Below are 18,899 nucleotides of genomic sequence, written 5' to 3'. Positions count from 1 at the left end.
AGACAAACTTCAAATGTTCAAAAACACGGATCTGAAGAACCAAACACTCGTTTGAGCTGAAAACCTAATCGATTGGTCACCACCAGCTAGTGACCAATCGATTAAGTTTTCAGCTTAAACGGATGTTTGGTTCTCCAGATCCGTGCTCTTGAAAATTTGAAGTTTGGCTTCGATTCATCTTCACCTTAACCCGTATAGGCCTGAGTGAAATCAAAAATACTAAAACCCTCACCGCTCAACGAGATCTTAATGGATTCAAATGATTTTTGTCAGTATACTGGCACACATATCTAGTTTCTAGAAGTGGTCAGACGAACTCCGAAATATTCCTATGGCCAGAGTTATTCTGGTGGGTCACTGGGTCAAGTAAAAATAAAATAAAAAAGGGCTGTTTTTTGGGACATGCCAAGTTATCTTTATTTATGTGCAACTAGTGGTCCCGGCAAACTTCGTCTTGCCATCAAGTAGGCTATTGAAAAACGCTATGGAACATTCCATACAAAATGACAGCTCCGTTCACGCTCGTTTTTTTCCAAATTTCCCGGTGAATATTCTGGGATTTTTATACACACGAACACGTCGAAACCCTTGATAAACAAAACGGAGAAAGAATAATTTAAATCCGTTGACCCGTTCGTAAGTCATTTCGTGACATACATTTTTATTTATATAGATGACAATCATTTTAATTTGCATAAATAATTAAGATCTGATGTTCAACATTTGAAATGAAGAGTTTTGCACCGTTTAAAATATTCCGGATGTGGCCACTCAGACTTAATGCCCGGAAGAACCGGCTATAGATCTGTTGGATACTAAACCGTTTCTATTCTCGAAAAGTAGAAATCAAAAATAATTATGCACAATGTAAAACATGTAAAAATATTGCAATCGGTTTAGTGTTCATGAAATTATGATCAAACAAAGATCTATTCTAATAAAATGAGAAAAATGAAAACAACACTTCTTTTAAATAATACTTGATACAGTTTCAGGTAAATTTAATTATTGTACAAGATATTCATTAAATTAATTTTGAAGAAAAATTTTGAGAACATCCGATTAATAAGCCGCACCCTAATACACAACCATCGGTAGGCGCTGACACCTTTTTATTGGACCGTTTTTAACAGTTACCTTATAACAAGCGTGTTGTGTAAATATTTCTACCAAAGAAGTTGAGCGTAGCGAAACTTTATTATCATTGCAATCGTGTTTCACGCTGGTAAGTATATATAGGGGTAAGCGGATCATAAGGCCCACGATTTTAGTTTTTATCACGGTAAAGTAATCGATTTGAATCCACCCGTTCATCGTACAAATTTGGCATGAACTTTAATTACAGTGCCATATCAAACGAATTTGTGGTCTCTTTCAAATTATGCATCAAAATGAAGCGTATAATGAGCAATTCGTGATCTGATTCGTGATGTTAATGTATAAAATAGGCAGTGAAGGTGAACAAATATGAAATTAATGAACAAACTGGGATGTCTCATATTGGGATATTAAATTATGAAATATTCTCGACAGTCTAAGCCAGGGCTGCCCAACGTACGGCCCGCGAATAGTTTGAAGATTATTCTTCTGTCCCGTTGAATGTACTTATTTTAAGTTAGAACCAATTAAAGATGATTGTTCAAACTTCCGAATGAATTTCAAGCTAATATTGTATGGTGATTTTGTTTTCAATTCTTTTAAATTTATTTTATTTAAATCTTGCTTTAGAAAATCATTATGAGAAGATTACAAGAACATGAACAAGAAAAACTGAACTTCAATCAAGCTTAATTTAAATATGATGGTAGCAGCTTTTACTAGTCGAACAGAATATAACTTCAAAGGCTTGATTCTTACAAAATTCAGCAAATTAATTTTACGAAAAATTTGGGCAAAATTCATACAAAACCATATATATTGTTATAAGGCGATATATGATGACTTTCCGCGGTAGGACTGACAGACAAAAGTAGGGCTACTCAATGTACGGCCCGCGGCTTCATTTTGTTCGGCCCGCGAAGAGTTTGAAGATTCGTTTCATATGTGGCCCGATGAATGTTTTACCAACTTGAAGTCAGAGCATACCAAGTCCATTTTGTTCTTTTCTTTTATTTTATTTACAAAGTGAACTTTAACAACAATTTTATTGAATTAATATTTAGAATTTGGATTCTATGCAATTTTTCATAATCTGAATATGCCTTGAATCTATTCTACACAGAAATATAGCTTAAATTTGAAAACTTGAAGTTCGTAATGAGAAAGCCTATTTTTCACTTCTTGATAGAATAATATACTGAATTTTCATCGAACTTCAATAAAAGTTGTAGGTCAATTTAGTAAAAAAAAAAAAAAATACTGGTTGTCACAAAATTCTGGGCGTTAATTTTTCACAATTCTGGAAAAAATTAAAGCAAAACATGTTTAGGATTACTGAAAATATTAGTAAGATTTTTAAAAAACTTGGGCATGATCTTATTATATCATTGACATGAATTCTATGGAAACCTGTGCTAGATTCTCATGTGGGTTGGGCAGAATTCTTATAGAATCTTTGGCAGTATCTTCGATAAAATGAATACTGAATCGGGAACATAATAATGGGTAGGGCATTCATATAATACTAGGTGGAATTTTGATAAAATTTGGAGTAGGATTCAAATAAAATACTAGACAGCAGTTTCATATATTCCTTGATGGGATTACAAAACAAATCTTAAACAATATTCTAACGTAAAACTATGCATATTTTCTACAAAATCCTGCTCATAGTTCTCATTTAAACCTAGGGATTTCTCGAAAATCCAGGACCAGTTTTTTAGAATCCTGGGCAGGACTACCAGGGACAAGTTGGATTCTGAAAGAATCTTGAGTAGTTGTCCTATACAAACTTTAACCCTTTCTTTCCCACATCTTTGTTCGACATTTTATCTGTTTTTTTTTTTATGGGGTTTTGTAGAAAAAAGCGCTTGAACAAACGTTGTTGCAAATGAGCTATATTATTCAAAATCACTATAAAAATGTTTGATTGTTTTTCAATAGTTAGTTGATTGTTTTCAATAGTTTGACCCTTAGGTCACTTATTTCGATGTTTGATGAGACAAATGAGCGTATAAATTTATTCCAATAATTGTTAAGCTAATCGTACCAATTCGGTTTAACCAACGTTCGTTGAAAATTGGTGGATCAGCTGTGCTACCAGAAGAGAGGGTTAATTTCATTCTCATAAAATTCAAGGCAAGATGCTCAAGCAGCTCGATAAAGATAGGAAGCTGTAAGTAACTTTTTGTGGGCTACAAAAAGTTTGGCCCGTCACCAAATGTTCAAAAAAGGTTCAAAAAGGTTGGGCAGGCCTGCTATAAGGTTATCCATGAGGACTTTCCGCGGAAGGACTGACAGCCAAAAGTGTATATGCAACCGAAACGAAAGAGTGAACAAAACATGCGAGTGTTACAAAAGGTTTACGTTTTCTTTTGTAATCGAATGGTCACTTCGATCGCGAAACGCCAAAAGCTCATGGTAACCAAATAATCAGCTGGGCATTTTTTTTTTAATTATCGGATAGGTTTTGAGCCGGAGGTTCTCCGATTCGTAGAGCTCGTGGATGCCTATTTTCCCAGAAAACTCTAGATGAATTTTCACGACTTCCCTATATACCTCAAGCTTTAAAAAATCATATCTCCTAAACTATACATCGTAGAACAAAAGTCTTTTAGTGAAATCGAAAGGAAATTTCTCAGCAATCTATTAAAAACATAAAAAGAAAAACATTTTTCGGAAAACATTTTCACCATGGAGAAAATTGTCGGAAAAATATCGGAAAAACTATCGTCTGTATCATTAAAAATTTTCGAAAAAAAATATTTTTTGTTTCATTAATCCATACTCCAACATACGTCCATAGACGCCAAAATAGTATCTTTTACCGTTTAGGTGACAGAACTGAAAAACCGATGACCACCCGCACGCTTCCCATAGGAAAATGTGTTCTATTGTGGGCCTCATAACCGTGCACTAACGGCGGCAGTAATTTACACGCATTATAAGTGTAACGCAGTAAACCATCCATCCCTTTCCTGTCAGAAGAAGCACGGTAGACACAACAAGGTAGGCTATTCCCACGTGTAAACAACGATTTTCGATCAAAACATGTGTCGTCATTCCTATCGTCAAGCACGAGGCCTTGAGGACAGTAAAGGAGAGCAGGCCTTGCTTTCTTTTGCACTCGTTCGAGTTTGCGATAGGAATGACGTCACTGCCAAGTGTCATTTTTCGGAGTATAATACCTTGCTTCTTTTTACCGTGAGAAGAAGTTTTTCTTCAATCGGAGCACTCTCCATTGGTCTGTGTGGTGTTTTGTGTGCCCTTTATCAGCAAAGTTACTTAGTCTTAAAGCTAGCAGCCTCTATGGGAGCCGTACGGGAAGTTCTTGTAACAATCAATCACTATTCTAACGTTGGAAGGATCTCAAGATCCACTTTATTGAAAACTTATCAATATACAATCCCGTGCATAAGTTTGGGTTCACCCTCTAAAAAACATATAAAAGTGTTCAGTCCACATCTCTGGAATTACACGTCCAATTGCAACTTTCTAAGCCACATTCAAAAGGCAAAGAGTTATTCTTACTTCGTATGTATTTTTCCGAAAACATTTTTTGAATTTTGTACACTAAATTTTTACTTAAAATTATGACATTTTTCAAAAAAAAAAACACACTGAAAAAACATAGCTAATTTCCTCAGCATTGGATCGACCAAAATTTTAAAACAAGGTGTCATTAGAATCGTAATCTTATATTCCTTGAAGGGCGCTCACGAAATGATTTGCGTGTGGCTCAGATAAACCCAAACTTTTGCTTTGTTGGGTTGGCGCTGCACGCTGACTGGCAGTGGAATATTCCACAGCAGCCATCATTGGAACAATAGGAAGCGAACCTGAGACGAGCGCGAACATATGTAATGCCAACCCATCAATTTTCTTGCTACATTGGTCCACTAAAACTAGAGATTTGCCTTCGCAATGTACCGTCAAAACATAAACGATAAAATAAATAAACTTATTATTGATAATAGCGAGGCAAGATATAGGGGAAATACCATGACCAACATAAATAGCATGGGGAAATAGTGTGAGCAACAAGCAAGTTTAGACATATACCGTAATCCGGGGGCAAATTGATCACTATTTCAAAACTTTTTGTCATGTTTTCCTTTGGAATCCAAAAGCTGTCAAATTTATTTCGGTAAAATCAGTACTTCATTGATCTCTATCAGTTTACGTAATCAATTTTTTATGAAATAAAATTTAACATTTCATACAATTAGTTTTAATATCAAAAATTGAAAATGACACATTGGGGCGAAATTGATCACTATATAATAAAGCATATTTTGGAATGTAAAATTTTCCCATCTACTAAATTTGGGTCTCCTGAATCTGAAAATGATGTCAAAATTCTTACAACGTTAGTCGACAATAAACGGTTTTATGAGCAAAACACTAATTTTGTAATGCTGTACGATTTCAAAAATGAGTTCAGCAGTTCACACTAGAGCTTACACAACATTTTCAACACTCAAAGTTTACATGCTAGCTTAGCACCAACGGATTGTTTAGTACCGACATTTCCAACAGTATTGCTAACACCTTCAAAAACTGTGAATATATCTATGCAAAACTGACCTTAATTAAAATGAAATAGCTTAAAATCATCATTAGGCATCTATAAACTAGAAAACATGAAATGTCTGTAATGGCAACGAAGCATTGAGCATCCTTGAAAGGAAATGCTATTCGGTACCGACCTGATCAAATTCACCCCAGTGATCAATTTGCCCCCGGATTACGGTACACGGTATTACCTTTGCCAGTTCGACTAATCGAGTCGTTCATCTAGTTTAAGAGTGGGTAGAATTCACGGGCTTAGAAGCTTTCACTAGGAGACTTTTATCTAACAGTTAGTTACTGCAGCAACCATGCGCAGCTTTTCGAGCAGCTTTAATTTGTTCATATTCTTTCAAGCAACAGTCAGAATTTTTATCAAACATATGATTTTGTATAAAAAAAACAAAGCTGAAAATCTATGCGCGTGCTTTTAGTTCATTATCTTATTATTTGATAAATTGAAATAAGCAAGTAAATTACAATTAACACATTATGTATATATAAATATTCTTTTTGCTTGGCAAGTACTTGATACTGAGGGCCAGTACCTATTACTAATATTATTTATTTATTTATTTATTTGAACATCAACAGGCTCCTAGCCCCAATGATGTATTAATTGTTGTCGTTAACATTAAAACAATAAAAAAACACACTCTATTTAATATTATATATTGGCTTTTCTCGGTGACAACAGACAAAAACAGCATATTTTGCGTTACGCGTTTCGGCTTACTTCACTTCAGCCCTCATCAGACGCCTAAAATTACATTTATTAAACAGTTACAATTTACAAAGAACATTTCAATTTTCACATAAACACTTACAACATGCTGAACGCAACCTTACAGCTTGGTCTGTCACTACTATACTAATGGTTTTCCCAAAACCCCAATTAACGAGCGCACCTTGCTCATCACCCAGTTTCATTTTCGTCAATGTTTCCTCTCTCAGTCGTCCGTGTATGTGGCTCTCCACGCAGTCTCGCCAATAGACCATTGTACGTGGTAGGGTACAGGTGCGCTCGTTAATTGGGGTTTGGGAAAACCATTAGTATAGTAGTGACAGACCAAGCTGTAAGGTTGCGTTCAGCATGTTGTAAGTGTTTATGTGAAAATTGAAATGTTCTTTGTAAATTGTAACTGTTTAATAAATGTAATTTTAGGCGTCTGATGAGGGCTGAAGTGAAGTAAGCCGAAACGCGTAACGCAAAATATGCTGTTTTTGTCTGTTGTCACCGAGAAAAGCCAATATATAATATTAAATAGAAGTTCACGGTGATCAATTCAACCAATAAAAACACAATCTTACTGTCTACCTTAAAGAGTTAGAAAACCTATGGCGTAGCAAATCACGGGACACATTAAAATCAAAATCAGTTGCCACCCTATTGAATACTCTTTGCAAGCCAGTAATTGCACTGTTCATTCCGTAATTAGTCCTGGAAGTGCGAGGACGCAACAACGCGTTGTTCCGCAACAGTCTGGGCTGGACGTAGAGATTTATCTGCTGCAGAATGTAAGGGCAATCAACACGGCCTTGAAGAATGTCGGATACTAAAACTAATATTATTTAATACTAGCATCGTTTACAATTAAAGACTGTTAGCCTCAATAGTAAAGGTTGCGAATAAAGAACAAACAAAACACCAAACAGACCAATGGAGAGTGCTCCATTTAACGAAAAGCTTCTTCTAACTGGAGAAGAAACAAAGGTTTACTGCGTTATACTTACATTGCGTGTAAATTACTGTCGCCGTTAACGCACGGTTATGAGGCCCACAATTGAACACAGTCATATATCCACGTGCTCTACCTCTGGTGAAAATTTCATACAAATCGGAGTACCTCCAAATTGTCCGATAATAAAAAAAATCTTCAGCTGTCTCACGGATTGCCTTATATTGGCAGAGCATTTTTCTTTTTTACCCTTAATTAGGCTGATACAAATATTTAATTTCTTTCATGTCCAAGACAACTTTGAAGGTACCAGGGGGGGGTATAAAAATAAATAAGGAACAAAAAAATAAATATAAAGAAAAAGTTATATTTTCGAATTTTTATTTTTAACGATAATTGTTAAACTTTTTTCAAACGTCCTCTGGATAATTATTTTACTTGATTTTTACTTTAAAAATTGAAAAAATCTAACTGATGTCAAAAAAATGATGAAACTTTTTTCTCCCCTTCAACATTTTCGGATTTCACATTTTGGGGGGTGGCATAAAAGAAAATTAATATTTGTATCAGCCTTATAAAAAATCTAACTCAGTTGATCGGCCAAGTCGATGGCTTATTCTAAAACTTTTCATACGCATCAAAACAAAAGCGAACAACTACAAAATGTATTATAACGAGACTATCATCACACTAGATAAATTACCATGTGATTATGATCCCGATAATGTTAAATTGAATAGCTGATTTATATAGTGCATAAAGAAAATGTGGCAATCAACACATTTAACAACATTTTCAAAATAAACATGTTTTTCGTGCATTTTCTTTACTACATAATCAATTATAAAATCTGTATCAATAAATCATAAATAATTGGGAATTTACTGTATTAATTCATTATTTTCCGCTTACCCCTACCCTGGTCGGGAGGCACAGATACTACTCACGAAATATGAAACAACACCTTTCCAAATTACAAGATAATTCCCACTCACCAACGACAATCTAGGCAGGCTTGTTTTCTTTTGTTGTGCACCTTCGATCTTTCTAGACAAACATGGAAAAAGGGCCATAGTTTTATGTGCATTAAATTTTCATTTTTATTGGAAAAGAGTAAAAAGATGCGTGTTTCAATACTTTATATTCGATCAAATTTGGGTGTGCAGGAATTGATTTTCAACCGATTGTTGTCAACTTTGTTGAAATGCAAAAATACAGTTTGATCAATTATGCGCTTTTATCATGTTTGTCCATTCTTCAAGATTCGGGCTCACAGTGACAGTTCGTGACAGCAGCATCTCGGCTCACCTTGACGTACATTCATTTTGTATCGGTTTATCCCTCCTAGTCCCTACAAATGTCTCTATTCAATTCATGCTTATCCTAGATTTTTTAAATCATGAAATGTAGGAAATGAGAAAATGGCACTCAAAATTTGAAATTTGACTTCTCATACAAATATTCATATTTTTCTAGTACATTTCTTCATATCATATTCATTTAACACAACCGCACAGATAACTCATTTTGCTTCTATTAATAAGCGAAAAATATAAACTCGAACACAATTCACGTTTTGCAGCTGTTATTTGGATTGAAAGTTCATATAGAATCGGTCATGCCTTTTTTAAATATAGGACTGAATTAACTTCATATTTTTCCACAACGCTTTGAAACAAAATGTGGTAATTTTTATATGCACAGTAAAATATACATTAAAACATGGATGTTGCGAAGTAAAAAGGTGCTGACTTGAAAATCAATATAAGACATTTATGCTTTTATGGGCAGTATATATCCAAAACACAAAATTTACTATTCTGTAATTAATATTGTTATCTGCATTGTAAAACCTTATATATTAATGTCAAGTTTACACATTGATTGGATTGCATATTTACGTACAACCATGATGAGAACGTGATTCCACCGTACAAGATATGTTTGTTGTATTCAATTGAGTTCTTATTTACATTTAGATGTACAATAACAATAATACTCAAACATCATTTCCTAGCCCATACTTGCTTCTAATAAGAACTATCACTTACCTTCGGGGTGGTTATATGCTCCATGATTGATATTTATATCGATCGTTTGCACTGATAACACAAGGAGGAGGGCAAGCAGCAAGAAGCCTTTGCAAATTCTAGCAGACGTTTGCAAAAAGCTTGGCTACACTCTGTCAAGTATTCTGTCTATCACTGTTCAAGCATGCCAAATCACGAAAATAGTACAATTATTTTATTGAATCTGCTCTATTGATGTATAATCTAAGGGAATTTAAATCTTTTCTTCTCGGTGCAACGAAAACATTCACGCAAACACGAAAGAAAATTATTTTCACCTGAACTAGCGTCGAGCTGTCAAATGATGATTTATGTTCCCCCAACTGTCAATATGACAATCGTGTCGGAACCCTAGCGGTAAAAAATGGAACCCTGCCTGAGACTGGCATGTTTGCTGTAGGCGTTACTGTGTGTGTACAAAATCAAATGCACGGGTAATTTTCTAGATTTTATGAATGGTACTCAATTGAGCTTATCGAATTATTTTTTGATTAATGAAATAAAAAATCAAATTTAGAACTGCACACTTCAATTCCAACAAGAGTTTGAATCTTTTGACAGGTGTGTTGGAACATGGCGATGTTTAAATTTGAATTTAAAAGAACATCACAGTAGGCTGTTTTTTATTTGAAATTATGTTACTACATTTACTTGCATTAACCCTTAAAAGCGTGGAGGACTTTGTTGCACTTTTTTGCTCATATCTTTTGACTCAATAGATCAGTTTTCAAAATTTCAACAGTTTTGTGCAGGGGATTAGTTGCACCTCGATATGCATCCACAAGGATTTGGATATCGGTGGTTAATCTGGATACACGGCCGGAAATGTAGTGCGCACTTCCTATTCCACTATTGATTTCACACAGAAGAATTTCTTTATGTTGAGATTACTATCTCGTTAATTTCTTTTTAAACTTACGCCAACACTAAATTAACGTCAAATCAAATACACACACTTCATTGATTCAGCTATCCACTTGTACCTATATCAATTATAACTTGGACAATTACCACTATCCGAGAACATTCACATCCCTAGACTTCAAGTCATGCTCACAAATCTACTTACTTTTAACTTGTAAGGATTAGTGTAGTTGATAAGATGACCACCTCTCACTCAGGGGACCACGTTTCAAGTTTGCCGACGCGCACTTTATTTTGATTGTTGCAATGTGTTTTTTGATCGATAAAGCAGCAGTTAATCTTTTCAGATATGCTGATAGAGAAGAACAAAATGCTGAGTAAACATTGCAACATATTATAAACTCAATTAAATTTACTTTGAGTCAACTAAATTATAGTTGAATTTTGACGTTTGGCGTATGTAAATTCAATAAAAAATATAGTTGTTAACAACTATACGGTATAGTTGATTTTAACAATATACTGTCTAATCAACTATATTTATAGTTATCTCTAGATTAACCTTAGAATATAGTTAACTTGACCGGAAAAATGATTACGAATACTATATTTTGTTCTCCGTGTTTTGGTAAAATTTCAATATGATTCCAATGTATTTATGCGATCGTTTATGAATATAGTATGTTTTAAGCACTAACACTAATAATGCATAGTAGCTATACATGCCAGATAGAAAATCGTAAAAAGAAGTGGTTTAAGAGACAGTGGATCGCAAGCATGCTTCTTGCCCCTCCTGATTTCTGTAAGGCAAATGTTACACATGCGCAGCACTTTAGCCTTTTCGAAAAACTGCGTGTTTTGAGAACTACTCCAGGTACATTTGTAAATACCTTTAAACGTACACTCTTCACATCGACAGTTTTCAGTTTAGCGTGTCATCGGTGTATAATCGTATAAGCTTAAGGTGAAGATGAGCCGAAGCCAAACCTCAAATTTTCAAGAGCACAAACCTGAAGAACTTAACACCTGTTTAAGCTGAAAACTTCTCGCATAACTTATGATCTCGCCCTAAAAGCCATTGGTAACCATGTGTGTAGCTCATTGTTTCTAAGAATTTGAATGGATATACACGTTGTTTTACAACTCTATGGTGAAGAAAGGATCATTATCTACCTACCAGTGATGTTGGTTTGGATGTTTATTCCTTCACTTGCTCAGAAACAGCGAGCTACACACATGGTTACCAATGGCTTTTAGGGCGTTATCTCAGAGTATGCGAGACTTAATTGATTGGTTACCACCAGCTAGTGACCAATCAATTAAGTTTTCAGCGTAAACGGATGTTTGGTTCTCCAGATTCGTGCTCTTGAACATTTGAGATTTGGCTTCGATTCATCTTCACCTTAAAATTGTTGAGGTAGTTCCGCTATCAGATGTACACTAGCCCAGGGTTTCTCAACCGGTGGTCCGCGGACCCCTAGGGGGCCGTGAAGAGTTTCCAGGGGGTCTGCGAAGCATTGAGAGCAAATTTTCGTTTCTCCTAATTGATGAATAAATCTAGCGTAACAATTCAAACGGGCTTATCATCAGATCATGGACTCAGAGAAAATTCGAAGTGAATATTGTTAACCACATTTTCGATTCCTATTTCTAAGTATTTAAATCAATCTATATGATTTCAACATGCTACCACTACAGGTTAATAATCGAGGTTATTTTGAAACCTGCTAAACTATGTGAAAAAATACAAGTTTCAATGCTTGGCCCATTTTCGATTTTCAAGCGAGCATTAGTGTGCAGTGGCCCAAAGCCCTTTTGGTTTTTAACGAACGAGCAATAGAGAGTTCTAGGACTCATTGTAGGTGTTCTTGATGAAGAGAGATCCGATCATTGGCCGTTTTAAGCAGGAAACCAATGAATGATTAGGAAAAAAGCAGTTTCGGCCGTTTCAAAAATCGGGTTTATAACAGTAAGTTTCATGATTATGTTGACAATGTTTGCATAGTTTGTGGATGTTGGGAGATAGTATCGAATTGTATCAAACCTCGATTTGTTACAGTTTGATCATTGGCCCTTTAGAATTGTAACGCGAGAAATAAGATGAATCGATTGTGCGATATTTGCCAGAAAACCATTCGCCAGAAAACTATTCGCCAGAATGACATCCGCCAGAAAGTACCATGTGCCAGAAAACCATTTGCCAGAAAGTACCATTCGCCAGAAAACCATTTGCCAGAATGTACTAGGGCGCCCTCCACAGTATAGAGTCCTTCCTGTGCTACCCGGAGCAATGGTGCAGGTGACCTTGTGTTTCTCCGAGATAATCGGCTGCCCTTCTTCAGTCTCTATCCTGAGGCTTAATAAGGGTGGGATTATGAATATGTTGACAATTAATTTAAATTATCACCTATATGGATTCGCATTATGCGTTTTACACAGTGTATTCTGTGCTCTTTCGCCTTTGGCGACTTTAAATAGATACCGATCTGGTTTTTTCGTTGCTGTTCTTTTTCGTGCTGAGATTGCAAAAAGCTTAATCCTGCCTAGTTTGGGTAGTGGCTACGGTTAGGTTAGCTCAGATCAATCTTCAGCATAAAAGAACAGCAACGATCAATCTTTGCAGACTCATGCAAAATGGTGCAGCCCAAGTGGCGCTAGTTCAAGAAACCTACTTTCGTAGAGGAAACTTCTATCTAGGTAACCTTGTGGACCCAGTTTTTGCTACTTTCAGCAAACTTGAAATGGCAAACTCGCGCTCCATGCCCCGCGCATGCGTGCTCGTAAATAAAACAATCGTTGCTACACTCATTTCTGAGTTGACGACCAGAGATGTATGTGCTGTCACAATTGATGTTTCTGTTGGTGACCTCAACAGGAAATACGTCTATTGTTCGGTATATTTACCACATGATGAACCATCCCCAACGGATGACTTCAAACGAGTTGTCGTACACTGCGTAACAAAAGGCCTTCCGCTGATTGTGGGCAGTGATGCCAATGCTCATCACATCATCTGGGGCAGCTCAGATATCAATTTGAGAGGCTCCAGTCTGATGGAATACTTGAGTAGTACAGACCTTGGATTACTTAACATAGGCAATCGCCCAACCTTCATGGTTTCTAATAGAGAAGAAGTGTTAGACATAACGCTCTGCTCGAATAGAATCAGTCACGAGTTGACGAATTGGCATGTATCAGATGAGGAATCATTATCTGATCATCGCTACATCTTCTTTGAACATTCAAATGTAACTGCGCAGACTTTACGTTTTAGGAATCCCCGGTCAACAAACTGGGAACTCTATATTGAATTGGTTGCGACAAAATTTCATGGATATTCTCCGTCCATTGAAAATCCAAGTGATCTGGATGATGCCGTTGATACTACAACATCCTACATTATGGAAGCTTTTGAAGAAGCATGTCCTCTGCGGTCTATGAAGATTACAAATTGGACCCCATGGTGAAATTCCGATCTGACTAGTCTCAGAATACAATGTACAAAGAGTTGGAATAGACGCCGTTCAGCTGGATCAGAGTCGTTCAAGTCGGCTCGCAAGGCTTACAAGAAGGCTGAACGATCCGGCTGGAAAAACCTTTGTACAAATGTTTTCAGTTTGAGTGAAGTCAGTCGGCTGAACAAAATCCTTGCAAAATCTAAGTGAACGAAATTCGCTTACCTAATGGTAACTTTACTTCTTCCGATGAAGAAGTTTTAGAATGTTTATTCAATACACACTTCCCCGGATGTGTGGACATAGCATCTACGGATGAACCAAATGTCTTTTCATGTAGTTACGAGTCTCTGGCCTCGGCTCGCAGTATCGTAACTACTGAATCGATTCAATGGGCACTTAATAGTTTTGCTCCTTTCAAATCTCCAGGAGCGGATGGGATTTATCCTGTTCTGCTCCAAAAGGGGTTTGAGTTTATCAAGCATGTTTTGAAAAAGCTACTTGTAAGCAGTTTTGCTACCGGGTATATTCCCAGATCCTGGCGCGATATTACTGTAAAGTTTATCCCGAAAGGAGGACGTGCGTCGTATGAAGAAGCGAAGAGTTTTAGACCACTCAGTCTGACCTCTTTTCTTCTGAAATGTCTGGAACGCATTATCGATCATCACATCCGTGATGTTTATTTGGCAAACATGCCTCTTCATGTGAATCAACATGCTTACCAATCTGAAAAGTCCACTGTGACTCTTTTACGCTTCGGCCAACTCAAGGTCGAAGCTTGTTATCGCATGTCGAACTCAAATTGAGGAACTGAATTCAGTCAACTCTGTAAACCTTGTATGGGTACCTGGCCATTCTTCCATCGCTGGAAATGAATTGGCTGATGAGCTAGCTCGCGATGGAGCATCGCATGACTTCATTGGCCCTGAGCCGGCTATTCCAATTTCGAAGTGCTGGGTAAAGCTTCAGATAAACTCTTAGGCGGCAACTCAGCACAAGCAATATTGGAATAGTTTGGAGTCATGTCGTCAAACAAAATTGTACATTACTGAGCCATCTCCAAGGGTGGCGAAGTACTTAACAAATCTGTCAAAGCAGAATTGCAGTCTCTTGGTCAGAGCGTTGACAGGCCACTGCCGACTCAACTATCACATGGCAAATATTCAGCGTGCTGAATCATTTGTGTGTGATAGTTGTGACTCCGATTATGGAACTTCGTATCACCTGATATGTAACTGTCCAGTTTTTGCGCAAATGCGATTCCAATTACTTGGTAAACACTTATTAAGTGAAACTGAATTCAGAAGCCTGAATCTTCAGGACATTCTGTTATTCTTAACCCGCTGTGGTAATGAGCTATAGGCTCTCTTTACACTCATGCGTTTTGCAGTGCCCTTTTTAAGGCGCTGTTCGAACCCATTGTGGTATGGAGCTATATACTCTCATTTCGCTTATGCGATCTTCCCTCTTCAAGGGACCCCACTCCTATTTCCTCCCATCTTTCCCTTCCCTTTCCTCTCCCATCGGGTAGATGATGAAATAGGCTCAAATATGGCGTTGGCACAAATCTCCCAACTGGTGGGGAACGTGCCTTTGGAGCCGGCCTTCTGATACCTGATACCATTCGCCAGAAAACCATTTGCCAGAATGTACCATTCCCCAGAATGGACGATCCCCAAGCATTTTTTTTATTTTTTTTTTCAGGTAAATCAAGTTTGCAATTGTAGGAGAACTAATCAAGCCACAGCGTTAAAACAATTGGAAGATTATTGTTGTTTGTATACTCAAAAAAGTACAGGATCTCTTGGACACCATCTCCAGTTGACTCAGTGAGCCAGCTTCGAATATCCATTATGGATAGTGTGGTTCTAGTATTCTAATTGATGGACTAGGTACACATGATTTCTCGAGCGTTCAACGATCAACATCAACATTTGAGTCTTTATAAATATGAATTGAAGAGGCAGCGCTTAATCCTGAGAAACCATGGAAGTAGAAAGAAGAAAACGTACCATAGAATAACAATTTCATTCATTAAAAGCTGCTCCACTATGTATGAAAGATACTGGCAATAAAGTAAGGTTGTTTATATTATATTTATTTCCCTGTAAAATGGTATTATGGTTTGGAAGACTTCACAAGAGATTCGCCCTTCTTTTCAGCATAAGCTGTTCTTCAAAGTTTTGTTTGCTTTTTATGGACTAATTCATTGAATATTTACGAGATTTCAATATACGTTGCAGCTATTGTTATACAGATTTTATAACATGAGATTAAACTTTTATAATTCGTGAATTCCATATGATTTCCTACCTGAATTTTTCAGTTTCAATTAAATGTTGTTTTTTATATTATTAAGTTTTATAGGGAATTGTGGTTTGAAATATATCACAAGTGGTTCTCCCTTCTTTTTATCATATGCTGTTCTTTAAAGTTTTGTTGTTTTTCAAGGACTAGTTCGTTGGATATTTACAAGATTGATTCTAATTAATGCCTCCACTCAAAAATCAAAGTTACATTTACTATAACTACTTTGAGGAGCATTCAGATAAATAAGACAGTTGTAGAATTAATAAGAACATTCTACATATGAAGAATGGAGAATTCTTATTTACTCCAAACCATATCAAGTAGCGATAGACAATGACTCTTTTTTGAATACTTTTTCATGTACTGAAATTTAGGCGACCATTATCACTAAAAACCTTTTGGTCTATTTTTACCCGAATGTTGTTCCCTCGAGTATCATTTCCCCGAAAGCCAGTTACCCGAATGACACTTTTCCACGCAATCCATTCTCCCGAATGACCTGAAATTAGTATGGCTCGTGGTACAGTACTGACCCGATTATGTCAGCTCCCGATTTTATCTACCCCCGATTTTAGTATTGGAATGGCCGTAGGTCGGATAGACTAATAAAAACACGTGTGTGTTCTATGAACTACAACGGGAAAGTGAAAATTTATTTTCTAAAAGCTTAACGCTAAGCGCTACATGCGCGTAACCATAGCAACATGCTTTAATTCAAATGTTCATGGCATGCTGCGTTCAACGTCGTCATCTCCTACACTCCTCCTCGACGGAAGGACCCCAGCAGCTTCACGGAAACCCCTCATTTTTACGGACTGCAAAGGCTTCGTCATCATATCCGCAACCATCGCATCAGTCGGACAGTAACGAATGTCGATTTCACCATTCTGCAGCAAATCTCGAACAAAGTGGAATTTCGTCTCGATGTGCTTCGAACGGCGGCCAATGGTTGGTGAATTCGATTGTTTGATCACCCCTTGGTTGTCTTCGTATACCACCACTGGTGATGTCACGTTAACGTCGAAATCGCTCAATATTCGGCGAACCCAACGGAACTCTTGGAGGCACTCGGCAAGTGCCACGTACTCGGCTTCGGTGCTACTGAGTGTGACACAAGTTTGCTTCTTCGAGCTCCAGCTAATCGAACCACCAGCGAAACGGAACAGAAAACCAGACGTCGATTTTCGGTCACTAGTGTCGCCGGCCCAATCAGCGTCGACGTAGACCTTCAGTGCTGATCCATCTACTCCCAGGACCAACTCGTCGTTCAGCGTGTGCTTCAGGTATCGCAATACCCGTTTTGCTTCCAGCCAGTCAGCTTGCGTCGGGCAGCTGGTCTTCCTCCCCAGAATGGAAACTGCAGCTGCAATATCCGGACGCGTGTTCACGGCCACGTACAATAAACCACCAATCAAACTGGCGAATTGGTGATTATTTGGCAATTTGTCGGCATCTGTCTCCTCCTTTGATTGTGTGTGACCGGGACTGAGAGGAAACTTTGATGGTTTGGCATCCGTCATTCCGAAACGCTCCAACAGTTTTCGGATGTACGTTGACTGATTCAAGCTTACGCCTTCACTGGATCGGTTCACCTCGATGCCCAGGAAATGCTTGATGTCTCCCAACGACGTTACTTCGAAATGCTGGTTTAGCTCTCGAATGATTCGCTCATACTCTTCTTCTTCTTCGCAGGCAACGACCAGGTCGTCAACGTACACCACCAAGTAGGTGCACTTCTTCCCGGCTCGACGAATGTAGAGGCACGAATCGTTTTTCGATTGCTCGAAACCCATCTTCTTCAGGACTGCATCGAACGTTTGATTCCAAACGCGGGCGGATTGCTTCAGGCCGTACAAGCTTTTTCGAAGCATGCACACTTTGCCCTCGTCCTTCGTAGGTAGACCTGGTGGCCTACGCATGTACACGGTTTCCTCCAGAACCCCGTGCAGGTAGGCTGTCTTCACGTCGGCGTGTTTGACGATCATCTTCTTCTGGCTAGCAACCGACAGCAGAACACGGAAGGTGACCTGCTTGACCACCGGGGCGAACACCTCGTCGAAATCGGTTCCGTACTTCTGTGTGAACCCCTGTGCCACCAGTCGAGCCTTATAGCGCACAACGTTGCCACGTTCATCCAGCTTGCGCTTGAATATCCACTTGGATCCGATAGCTTTCCGATCGGCGGGGAGGTCAGTCAGCTCCCACGTGCGGTTTGCACGAAGCGATTGCAGCTCCTCCTCAATTGCAACTTTCCACAGTGCACTTTCGGGACCGTTGAGCGCTTCTTCGTACTGTCTAGGTTCAGGTGGCAAATTGTGTACCAAGCTACTGGTTTCGCGGTACCGAGCAGGAGGTACACCCTTGGTAATGCGCTCCGAAACGCGCACCGGAGTGGCTGGCTCATCAAACTCCTCGTCGAAAGAATCTTCACCGGATTCATATTCAGCATACGAATCGGCATCGTCATCATCAGGTTGAAGCACCGATTGCGTATCACGCGGCAACGGTGAATCGATCTCGATAACATCGGTTGGCTTGATCGATTGCTTGACTGGCTTCTCTCCATCTAAAAACGTGCATCTCGGCTGAACACCACCTTATCGGTGGACGGATCGATGAAACGGTACGCTTTGTGCTGATTAGAGTATCCCACCAGCGTCATCTTCACCGCTTTTGGCTCCAATTTGGACCTTTTCTCCGACGGGATATGCACGTACGCTTGGGTGCCGAAAACGTGCAGGTGGTCGAGATTCGGTTTCTTGCCGTACCAGGCTTCGTATGGAGTCATCTCGGTCGATCTCGTGGGCAGAAGGTTTTGCAGATAAGCAGCGGTGTTAACCGCCTCGGCCCAGTAT

General features: G+C 38.2%; 1 protein-coding gene and 2 long non-coding RNA genes across 3 annotated transcripts in view; 1 reads left to right on the top strand and 2 right to left on the bottom strand.

Annotated features, from left to right (window-relative positions):
* Positions 1-9,720, bottom strand: part of LOC5576998 (myotubularin-related protein 8) — a 54,924-nt gene extending 45,204 nt beyond the window's left edge. The window contains exon 1 of the mRNA XM_021843880.1: positions 9,398-9,720. Within this exon, the coding sequence (XP_021699572.1) occupies positions 9,398-9,421 (24 nt within the window). The 5' untranslated portion in view covers positions 9,422-9,720. The remainder of the gene's footprint in view (positions 1-9,397) is intronic.
* On the bottom strand, positions 6,326-6,552 carry LOC110676356. Its single transcript, XR_002500303.1, has 2 exons — positions 6,495-6,552; positions 6,326-6,427 (listed from the first exon to the last, which is right to left on the bottom strand). It is a non-coding gene; the product is annotated as an uncharacterized LOC110676356 (long non-coding RNA).
* Positions 6,704-6,934, top strand: LOC110676355. Its single transcript, XR_002500302.1, has 2 exons — positions 6,704-6,765; positions 6,833-6,934. It is a non-coding gene; the product is annotated as an uncharacterized LOC110676355 (long non-coding RNA).
* Positions 9,721-18,899: the final 9,179 nt, after the last annotated feature.

This window comes from Aedes aegypti, chromosome 2, assembly GCF_002204515.2.
Source record: "Aedes aegypti strain LVP_AGWG chromosome 2, AaegL5.0 Primary Assembly, whole genome shotgun sequence".
Classification (NCBI taxonomy): domain Eukaryota; kingdom Metazoa; phylum Arthropoda; class Insecta; order Diptera; family Culicidae; genus Aedes; species Aedes aegypti.
The sequence above is the reverse complement of the archived record's forward strand: the minus strand, read 5'-3'. Positions and strand labels throughout refer to the sequence as shown.